This window comes from Triticum dicoccoides, chromosome 2B, assembly GCF_002162155.2.
Source record: "Triticum dicoccoides isolate Atlit2015 ecotype Zavitan chromosome 2B, WEW_v2.0, whole genome shotgun sequence".
Classification (NCBI taxonomy): domain Eukaryota; kingdom Viridiplantae; phylum Streptophyta; class Magnoliopsida; order Poales; family Poaceae; genus Triticum; species Triticum dicoccoides.
In genome coordinates this window covers 618,653,124-618,663,437 of record NC_041383.1, presented here as the reverse complement: position 1 = coordinate 618,663,437, position 10,314 = coordinate 618,653,124, and the positions used below count along the sequence as shown (strand labels likewise).

Genomic DNA, 10,314 nt, shown 5'->3' with positions numbered 1-10,314 from the left:
GGGGGGGGCTTGAACACAAAAGACAATATGGCTCGGAAGGGCTGGTTAGTGGCTGCCTCAAACGCTGGATGTGATCTCTGCCCAACCATTGAATCAGTTGATCACTTGCTGCTTCGATGCCGTCTGGTTAACGCCCTCTGGCAAAGGCTTCTGCTAGGTCCTTTGGCCCTTCACTCCCCTGATATCCAGTCTTTTGTTTGTCAGGCAGTGGATCAGCTTGCTTTCACGCATAAATGGAATGTTGCTTTTGCGGCTTGTGCTGTCACCCTCTGGCAAGCTAGGAATGATCGAGTTTTCAACAACAAGTGCTGGGCGGAGTCATACATTAGGTTCCATGCCGCTGATTTGATATGTCTTTGGTCCAACAGAACTACAAAGCTGAGAGAAAAGGATGACTTGCATATTTGGGCTAATATGATCGAAGGCTAGGCCAGACCATACATATGTTCTCCCCTCTTTCCTTTCCTTTCTTTCTCTTTTTCTCTCTCTTTTGTTCTAGGCCGCTTGTGGCCTTGCACCCTGGTGCATTTCACAAGCTATGTAACCGAACCTTCTCCAGGCTCTGTGCCTGTTTGGAAATATAAGGTAGGCCTTGAGCCACCTTCTCATTTTCAAAAAAAAAAGTGTAGCAGACGGCCAACACTCCCGTCGTGTAGGTGCCGTAAGCAGTTTCGCCCCTCTAAATCGATGGTTCCTATTTTTTTTTTGAAGTAATCGATGGTTCCTATTTGGTGTCGTACAAAAACCATACTGAAACAATCGTGCGTGTAGCAGTGTTCGAGCCCACGCAATGTTTTTTTTTCCTGAATTGCAGTAGCATACGAGTTAACATTTCCCGGCAACAAAATATTTCTAGCATTGAAGTAGTATACACAAAAACTTGAATGTAGCAAAGGAACCTCGATTCACAATCCAAGCACCGCTTGCTTCACTGTTCTCTTTTCCCACGTATATCCACGAGAGGAGCTGTGTGGCAGTGTGGCAGCCAACCTTAATGGCAACCTTGCTTCTAGCAGTAGGCAAACCACGGGGAAGGGAGCAAGAGGGTGGCGATCGAGTAACCTCCTATGCTTCGGTCAGTTGCCCCAGCTGCTGCCTGCCTCTTTGGGTTCACACAGCTGCGCTCCTCGGCAGGTTCACTCTGCATGCCTTATTCAAAGTTAGGCATGCCTGGCTGTCTGTCTGTCAGTCACACCCCTTGATGATCAATGCGCTAGGAGGAATTTTGCAGCGGTAGCAAAATCTTGCTGCTCAGAGCCTGTGAATCTTGCCGTCGATCTTTGCTCCTTTTGACTTGCTTTCGAGCACACAGAAAGAGGAATTTTTTGAAAGTGTCGCTGTTCTTTGGCCACTTGCACATTCCACCGGATGCACGGTAGTACTACCAAGAGAGAATTTAAATGAAAAAAAATTGGGCTACGTTAAAATAAATTAAAAAAATTCTTCATAGAGGACAGTCGAAATAATTGCTTTTGTTGTCATGCAACGGGACCGTTGCACGGCGAAATAATTCCTTGTTCCCCTGATGCTGCGATGCGGGATGAAGGCTCCAAAGCCGGGAGATAAATTCGTTTTGTTTGCTTGCCGTTCCTGCTCATTCCTGGCCACCGGCTGCGTGCCATGCCAGGGCCATGTTTTTACTGGGCGGAAATAGGAGATTTCATTCCCACTCCACTCGTTTCTTCAACGGTGTCTTTGCTAGCTACTGGCACCCTCGATTGATTTGACGCGAGCATGACATCTTGGCCGGCTGCGCGCAGCCTGATCCAATCTACGTAGTAGCATGCGACTTGGATTCGAGTAGCTGTTACTCCTAGTTTACACGGCTCCCGAAGATACAACTCCGAGCTAGCTTAGCTAGGTTTTCACTTGGCAGCGCCGCCCGAGCAGAGGTAGCTGCATGGTGGAGCTGGTGAGCACAGCACAGCACAGCACAGGCACTGCGCTACGTTACGTTACGTGAGCTCATCACTGCTCGCAGCCATAATAAACCGACCCGGACGTGCATTGCATTGCATGCGTAGCTATCCACACACCGGGCTAAAACATGGGCCCATCGAAACGTTCCAAACCGCACAGGTTTTTCCTTCTCTCTACGGAACACCGAACCTCACAAGATGTATCTGCACAAATTGCGCGGCTACACTACGTACTCCAAGATGTTGGAGTCGAGGAAGGCCATGCATTTTCTGCGTTCGGTGCTGCCACGGGCCGGCGAGCAGGGGCTAGCCCTCTCCAGACCAAGTCCATCAAGTCGTTCACAAGTGTATAGCGCTACTACCACCTCCTACAGTAGTACTCCTACTATACTTCATGCTTGCAGATCGAGATGATGCGGTAAGCGTACGTATGTACTGTACTGTATGTCAATGGCGCTGCGCACAGAGCACTAAACCTGCCAGTCCCACATCAACCCGTTGCATTGTGCATCCGTCGTCCGGGCCGTACAGGGCTAGAGAGTACTCATACTAGGCGTCGTACTGGGCACCGTACCTGTGTAGCCTATGCATGCGTGGCCAAACAAGGGAAGAAAGGCCGGGGCGAAACGAGTAACTCGGTGCGGGAACCAACAAGGCCTGAGCGTGAGCGATGCGTGACATGATTTGCCAAGGGAAGAGAATCCTGCGCCCAGAGATACTGCCACTGTGGGTATCCGTCTTCCCCGCGCCCACTCGTAGCACGTCGTACGTTACGTACGTATACATACATACGCTGGCACTGTTGCGCCCACCCACTGTCTCTCTGACCGGCACACCGCACATGACACAGGCTTTGGCCGGAGCCGTGGCCTCGGCCGCGCGTCTCATTCATTATGGCGAGGCGTGGTCACTGGCCTCGGCTTGGCCCGTGGGAGGGAGGTGTCGTAGGGTTCTGCCTGTGTTCTGCTTTATTTTCAGGTGGTAAAACGAACGGGGCATGGCATGGCATGGATGGGGATCTGAGGGAGGTGCCTGGACCGGTGCATCCGGTTTCTCCCCTTCCGTTTGGTGCTCGCTCGCATGCACACTTGCAGCGGCACTTCAGTGAACTGTTGCTGGGTTTTTTTTGTGTGTGTGTATGAACGAACTTGTTCCTTTAAACTGCTGGCCTCGTTCTGAGAAGAAAAAAATATTGTTATTTTAGCACGAATAACATGCATGTGTGAGTGACACATCCATGAGCTCCCGTTGGAAGGGAAAAAAGAAGTGGTGTTCGGAGAGCAACAGAGAGAGAGAGAGATGTTGACTGGGCGATATAGCAGTAGATCCACATTGGGCTGGGAGGTGGTACGTACTCTATAATGGAGCAGTTGTCTTTTCCCTCGTAAAGAAACTTTGCAAAGCATGGCAGGGCGCTCTCCCTCCCCCCCTCTCTCTCTCTCTCTCTCTGGTAGTATACGGTGGCAGTACAACGTCTGAACTCAATAAATCATGCTAATGATAGTAATGATAGCTACGACCAGTGCTCCGCTAATCCTAGACAGACGCAACCGTAATTATCACACAGCCCCTGCACCTGCAGTACCCAGACAGACGCAAGCTCTAGCCTCTAGCTCTAGCCATGCAAGGGAAGGGAGCGGCCACGGAGCACAGCACAACCAAGAAAACAAGGGGTAGAGCGGCGCCAAGGGCAATCAAGCTCCCACCACCACCAGTATAAAAACCAACTCCAGTCGTCTTGTCTTTTGCCACTCCAAGGTAGAAGAACAAGGGCAGCTTCGACAGAGGAGAAAGGAGGAGGAGGAGGAGGAGGAGGAGGAGCGACGGTGATCGAAAGGAAGCAGCCGCTCCTTGCCACAGCCAGACCAGAGATGGGGGGCAGCGTCAAGAAGCAGGAAGCCGTGAGGCGGTACGTCAGATCCCGGGCTCCCAGGATGCAATGGACGGCCGAGCTCCACAGAAGCTTCCTGCAGGCCATAGAGTGCCTCGGTGGAGAACACAGTGAGTTCCTTCCGCTCTTCTTCTTCTTCTTCCTGAAACGTATTCCTTTCCAAAGAATAATTGTTCTGCTTCTTCTTCTTGTTGCTCTTTCGGTTTGTTTCTCCCCGTATCCATTTTTTTCTCCTAGTTTTGCACCGGTTGTCTGCTGTGGTTGTAACTTGGTACCATGCTTGCTATTTTGTTGATTAGTTCTGGCATGAATCTAGTTTCTTGCCATGTCTGTTCTGTTGCCTGTTTTGCACTAGCCAGATCGTTGCAGCCGAGCTGTCCTTTGGGTTGTTCGTCTCCTTTTAATCTCTTTGGATCCTAATTATATCCTGGGCCTTGTTAATTTCAGATGCCACTCCTAAGCTGGTTCTTCAGGTCATGGGTGTGAAGGAGCTTACCATATCTCACGTCAAGAGCCATCTGCAGGTTATTTTCTCCAGTCGCCTGCACCCATCACTCTTGTATTTTCTTCCTTGCGGAGGAGCCTGCAAGACACTAGTACAAGACTGACTTCTCCCCGTTTGTTCCTTCTTTTGAACAGATGTACAGAGGCCCGACCACTCGTAAGGCGAAGAAAGGTGAGAGATGAAGCTCTGCCATTTTAATTTCCATGCATCTTTCTTTACTGTTTCTTAGTTGAGAAATCTTTCTTTATTTAACCAGCCTAGGAAGTCTTTTTTTTATATATAAAAGAAGGGCTCTCCCCTTCCCTTTTTCATTAAAAAAACAAGCCTCGGAAGTCATAGGTTTTACCTCCTTGTTTCTTGGGGATAAGAGATCAGGCCCTATTATTGTTATAAATTAGTTTGTCAACGCATTTTTAGCCCAGTTCCATCGGTTTTTTTTTTACAATCTTCCGAAGCAAAGTTCACCTCCAAAACAATAGTACTACTGTAGAATGTTACACCACGAATAGTACTAGCAGCAGTGTTCACTTTCTTTAATTAAACATGAGACCAGATCGCCTCAAGGTCTGCGTGAGGCAACTCATTCGGTATTCATTGCCAAGCCTAGCCACATCCGCCACATGCTTATCACACTTGGCAACTAACCACTCATCGCTTCATCATGCATGCAAATCCTCTGCTCCAAAAGCTAGAAAGTTAATCTGCATGGGGTTTTTTTTCCCTGTGCACACTTTAGATGTTGCTAGCTAATGGAAAGCCAAACCCCTTTCTTTCTTTCAGAGACGGAGGCACAGCTGCTGCAAAGGAGGCACTCATGTGCCGCTGATGAGCAGCAAGGAGGAGGCCCCAAGCCCTTCATGTGCCCACCTCTGAAAAGGTTTGTGCTAGCTCCAACCTTTTCAAACTTTGAACTGAGATGTGTTCAAGTTAAAAAGACAAAGCTTTTTGGAGGCCTAATCTTGACAAGAGAGCACCTTTTCCCCTGGGGTCATTGAAAAAACAGGGTCAGGACGGGGGCGGGGACGGAGGCCGCGCACGAAGCAGGCATGCAAGGAGGCCAAGGAATCAGTGGGATGATGACCAGCGGCGCTGTCAACCAGTACTCTATTGATGATTACTACTACATGCAAGCCATGGCCATGCAGAGGAGAATAATGGAGGGCCTCAGCTGTCAGAGGGATGCTGCGGCTGCTGCTGCTTCCAGCCTCCAGACCGTGGCATGTTTGGAGCAAGGATCTGGCGACTTTAAGGTACACATCTGCTGCAAAAGTAGCCACGATAAACATTGGGAAAGTTGATCTGAAGAAGAAATACCTTCTTTTGTCTTCAATTATTTCACACACCTTTTGCTTACGTGTCTCTTATTATCACTTGCGCACGTACAAATTGTTTGTTGATAATCTGATTTAGCTGAGCTCCTACGTAGCCACTTCATGTCCCTAGGCATTGGCCAACCAGAGTTTAGAATATTTTAATCGGGTTGCATGGTGCAATGTCATGACCAAACCATCCAATCCACTATGCTGCATGCCTGCATCTTGTGGGGCTTGTACTATGAGGGAGCTGAAATGTCCTGATTGACCGATGCACAATCTTTATCGTCCTATCAGGACTGTTGTATATCACTGTAGCATGCTCCGTAGACGACACTTCATTTATGTAGTTGCTGGTACATGTATCTGCCTACATATGCACACCCCACATAGCTAGGCTTGTGAATACCGTATTTGTACAAGGACAATGTAGCCCACCTTGCACTTTCAGTAATGGCATTTGATCTGCATTATTCACTCCTGAGTCCTAGCACAGTTGTACCCGTCGGCATTCATCAGGATAATAATAGTCCAGGTAGAATTACAACATTAAAGCTCTTCTGGTGGTTTGCTCCGACTGGAAATTTCAGAAAACTGCACATGTCATTTAGCTTCTGAAACGCATAAATAGTACTAGTAGGAGTACTGGTGCACTAGCTCAGATCCTGCAGATCCTTGTGGTTTTACTTGAGCTAGGAAATTAGACACCTATATATCATAATGGTATGGTTGCATGCCAAGGAAGTAAATTTGAGAGTTACAACCAGCAGGAGTACCTCTCTGTTTAGGCCGTAGCTGGCATCAACTGATGCAGGAATTTATTCTTGACTGCAACCTTGCATTTGTTTTCAGCAGATAATCAAACCGGAAGCGCACTACTATCCTGGTCTTGTGGTGAAGAAGCTAGACCCCAAGGAGGACAGCAACGGGGCAGAGCAGTGCTCCCCGTCGCTCTCCCTTGGCCTGGACCCGAGATGCTTCCGTGCCGCCGTCTCATCGTCGTCGCCGAGCGAAGGCAGCTGCATCATCTCGTCGTCGTCGCCGCCGCCCCCGAGGAGGAGGAGCTCCAGCCACTACTCCGGGCACTCCGGCTGCTTCGACGCCCAGGGCATCAACTTGGAGCTCTCCCTGTCCATCTGTGGGTCGTAGACGACTGGCCGAAATTTTGTGCATCGATCTGTCTGTCCGTCACTCGTTTGGTGCATGGTGTTAGGATGATTAGGTAATGGCAGGTTGTTAGGTTAGGATTAGGAGTTCAGTGACGTTTATTAGAGTTAGCAGGTTACCAGGTTGCAAAGGCTATCTAGCTAGCTCCCCACTTTCAGGGTATCACGGTCGCACTGTTGCTTTCGGTCTTGGGCCAGAAAAGAAGAGGGGGAAAAGGCGAGCGAGGGAGATTCTTGCTTGGCCTCTGCATCTTTTCCTTTGCCTGAAACTGTTCGATCTCGTCACATGTAGCTTTCCGGAGTAGGGAGGGAGAACAGGTCCGGCTTGGCTGGCGAGATCAGCAGTGTTCCTTTTTGGTGTAGCCTGCTTGGTATGAGTACGTATACCTTGTTATTCCTTGCAGGTCAAAAAAACAAAAGGTAATAGCACCCCAGGTACCCTAACTTGCACAGGATGTGATGATCTAGTCCTAAACTTGCAAAATTTGACCAAGCCATACCCCAACTTGCATCTCATGTGATGTTTTAGTTCCAGGCCAATCACAGCGCGCCAATTGGCTGGGCCGGTCAGCGCGCGCAGTTTTGCACAAAACCCTTTGTCGTTTGCCTGATTCAACCCGCAGTATAGCACACCTGAATTAAATCTGGGACTCACCGGGGGCGGGGAACGTCCATATTAGTACATGACGCTGTATAACATCTTCGGAGGAGAAATAGAGTACATATCTGCAAAGTGTTACTCATGCCTGACCAATGCCATGTTAACCAGTAAACTTCCACACTTTCAGCAGCATTGGTCGAAGGCGAACTCACCGACGAGGGCCTCGAGTATGTCGTCCTTGATGGCGAACGCCTCGGTCCGGCACCCGTCACACCTCGCCGCCGCCACCTGGTCCAGCTCCTTCTCCGCAGCACGGTCCGATGAAACATCGCTCCAGCTGCCGATCTCTTCGGATATCTCCCTCTTCAGCAGGTCTTTGCTCATGGTGAGAGGCATTCGCAACAAAGCCTTGTACCCGCATTTCTCGAAGTCGCGGAACTTCGAGTCCAGCGACTCGACGATGCAGTCGAACAGGAAGTTGGTGCGTTGAAAGTTGTTTTCTTCCTGGAAGCTGAAGCTGCTCTCTGATCCATCGCCAAAGACGGCCTCAACGGTCTCCAGCATCTCAACGATGAATGAATGGAGTGATAGACTTGACGGTGTGCCACAGAAGAGGCTGTTGTCCAGAAGTAGCTCAGCATTTGCAATGGCTTCTCTGATGCTGTGGAGCCTGCCTTCTAGAAACTCAAAATCATGCTCTGGAGAACTCTGAACACATGGTATTTCTGCATTGCTGCCGTGATCATCAGTCTTCATTGTGTCGATGGACATGGACATATCTACGATTTCAAACTCTAGATTGAAGAGATCTTCCATTTTGTTCTCCATTGAAATAAAGAATTCAGTACTCTCTGCAGACAAAAGAAAAACCATACATTATCATCATAATCTATACTCCATTACACACGTCAAAACCTACTAATTCAATCCATTCTATAAATCAGAATTGTTTTAAGCTTCTCTCTAAAGAGAGTTCATTTCAGCCGAGCAAAGTTAACTAGAAGATAGCGTAACAGAACACTGTCTTATAATAGTTCGACTATTAGTAATATATGTAAACTATTTGTTGTTTCTTCCGCTACTCATCGTGATACATACCTTTAATCTGCAACACCGCGTCAAGATGTGCACTAAAGCAATCAATTTCGTGGCCAAATGCATTTTATGCAAAACATAGCTATTCATTTAAGGTTTCGTCAGCATATAAACATATATTCTTACTTCAGATCAGCAACAGAAGTAGAGTAAATAAAGAGGAAACTTTATTTTGTAGCACACATTTTTTTCTTCAGAAAAGGCCTTTCAACCTAACTAAAAGTAAAATGGCTTGCAGGGGTTACTAGCTACTCCCTCCGTCCGGAAATACTTGTCATCAAAATGGATAAAAAAGAAGTTCTAGATACATCCCCTTTTATCCATTTTGATGACAAGTATTTCCGGACGGAGGGAGTACAAAGTATCCTTACATCCTAATACAACATTCAAGGTGATACTACAAAAGTATTTACCGATCTTTTCAGTTGGACTTCCTGAGGAGGAAGCATCGTGTGAGAAGCATGCTTCGAGGACAGATGTTGGGCTCGGCTGATTGGGCTCGTCATTTGTGCACGTAGCAGGAGAATCAGCCCTTGGTCACCCTGGAACTAGAACAAAAGAACATTTTCAAATTTCAATAGCAAGCTAGACAAAAAGTAGTGTGACCACTGATCACAGTACAATGAATGCCAAGTCATCCAAGTTGGTAAACCATTACTTCAGTAAAGACCAGGGAACATCCAATCACATTCCGAGGAACATTTTTTTAACAACAAATTCACAAAATGTACCAGGCATGGATTCATGTAAGTGCTTCCTTAGCAGTCTCTACCATTAGACAAAGTGATAAGTATAAGCACTACAATTTCATCGTATGGACATACTATCAAAGAGGTAATTTCATGATTGACTGATCAATATTGCTGAAGTAAACATAAGTAAGAGATATAAAAGGTTGACAAAATGAAGCAGTAGGGCAACGTCAAAACTGACCTGATAGCTCTTGTGAAACTCAGGTGATTGATCATTGGAATTGTATATAGTATCAGCATTATTGAGAGGAGCCGATGAGTCGGAATAGTTCGTCTGGTCTGCAGCCTGGCGTGCCCTAGCTCTGCTGCGGGGCGCCGGGGTGACCGCGGTGCTGCGGCGAGGAGCAGGCGTACGCGATGGCCTGCAGCCTGGCGCCGGCCCTCGAGCTCTCGCGTGCGCCCGGCTCCGGCAGCCTCGACGCGGCGGCGTGCACGAGGCGGCTCCTCGCCGGCAGGTCGGCGCTGTGGTGGCTCCGCGGCGCGTGCGTGGGCGAGCCGGGCGCGGGCGGGCGCCGGCTCGGCGGCAGCATCACGACCACCGGCGCCGGCTCATTGTCTCCTCCCCCCGCTGACGCCTCCACCTTCCTCTGCTTCTGCGGCCTGGGTGGCGCGGCCGCGGCCGCGCGGGGGGCGGCGGGCCGGGACTCGAGGCCCATGAGGCGCGCGACGACGCCGGGAGGGGCGGCACCAGCTTTGCCATCGGCTCCAGCGGCCGCGCTCGGCGCGTGACGAGGAGGCTGCGGGGCCGACGGAGAGGGCGGCGGCGGCGGCGCGAGCCTGCGGAGCGAGGAGCTGCGGGCGGCCGAGGGGAGCAGGCGGCGCGGGTTGAATCAGGCAAACGGCGGGGGGTTTTGTGCAAAACTGCGCGCGCTGACCGGCCCAGCCATTTGGCAGCCAATTGGCGCACTATGATTGGCTTGGGACTAAAACATCACATGAGATGCAAGTTGGGGTATGGCTTGATTAAGTTTTGCAAGTTTAGGACTAGATCATCACATCCTGTGCAAGTTAGGGTACCTGGGATGCTATTACCTCAAAAAACAAAATGCAGGGGGCCGCAGTTCAAAAGTGT

At 49.4% G+C, this 10,314-nt stretch overlaps 1 protein-coding gene and 1 pseudogene across 2 annotated transcripts; one reads left to right on the top strand and one right to left on the bottom strand.

Annotated features, from left to right (window-relative positions):
• The first annotated feature begins 3,533 nt into the window (after positions 1-3,533).
• LOC119368125 lies at positions 3,534-7,046 on the top strand. Of its 2 annotated transcripts, none has more exons than XM_037633465.1 (6): positions 3,534-3,920; positions 4,258-4,334; positions 4,450-4,486; positions 5,096-5,192; positions 5,319-5,565; positions 6,484-7,046. In XM_037633465.1, exons 1-6 carry the CDS (start codon positions 3,791-3,793, stop codon positions 6,775-6,777), a joined length of 882 nt encoding a protein of 293 aa, XP_037489362.1. In that variant the 5' UTR covers positions 3,534-3,790; the 3' UTR covers positions 6,778-7,046. The 2 variants fall into 2 exon arrangements, with proteins under 2 accessions (XP_037489362.1, XP_037489361.1); XM_037633464.1 differs by having other exon boundaries at positions 6,481-7,046.
• A 436-nt stretch (positions 7,047-7,482) lies between these two features.
• LOC119361050 lies at positions 7,483-10,072 on the bottom strand (annotated as a pseudogene).
• Between the last annotated feature and the right edge of the window lie 242 nt (positions 10,073-10,314).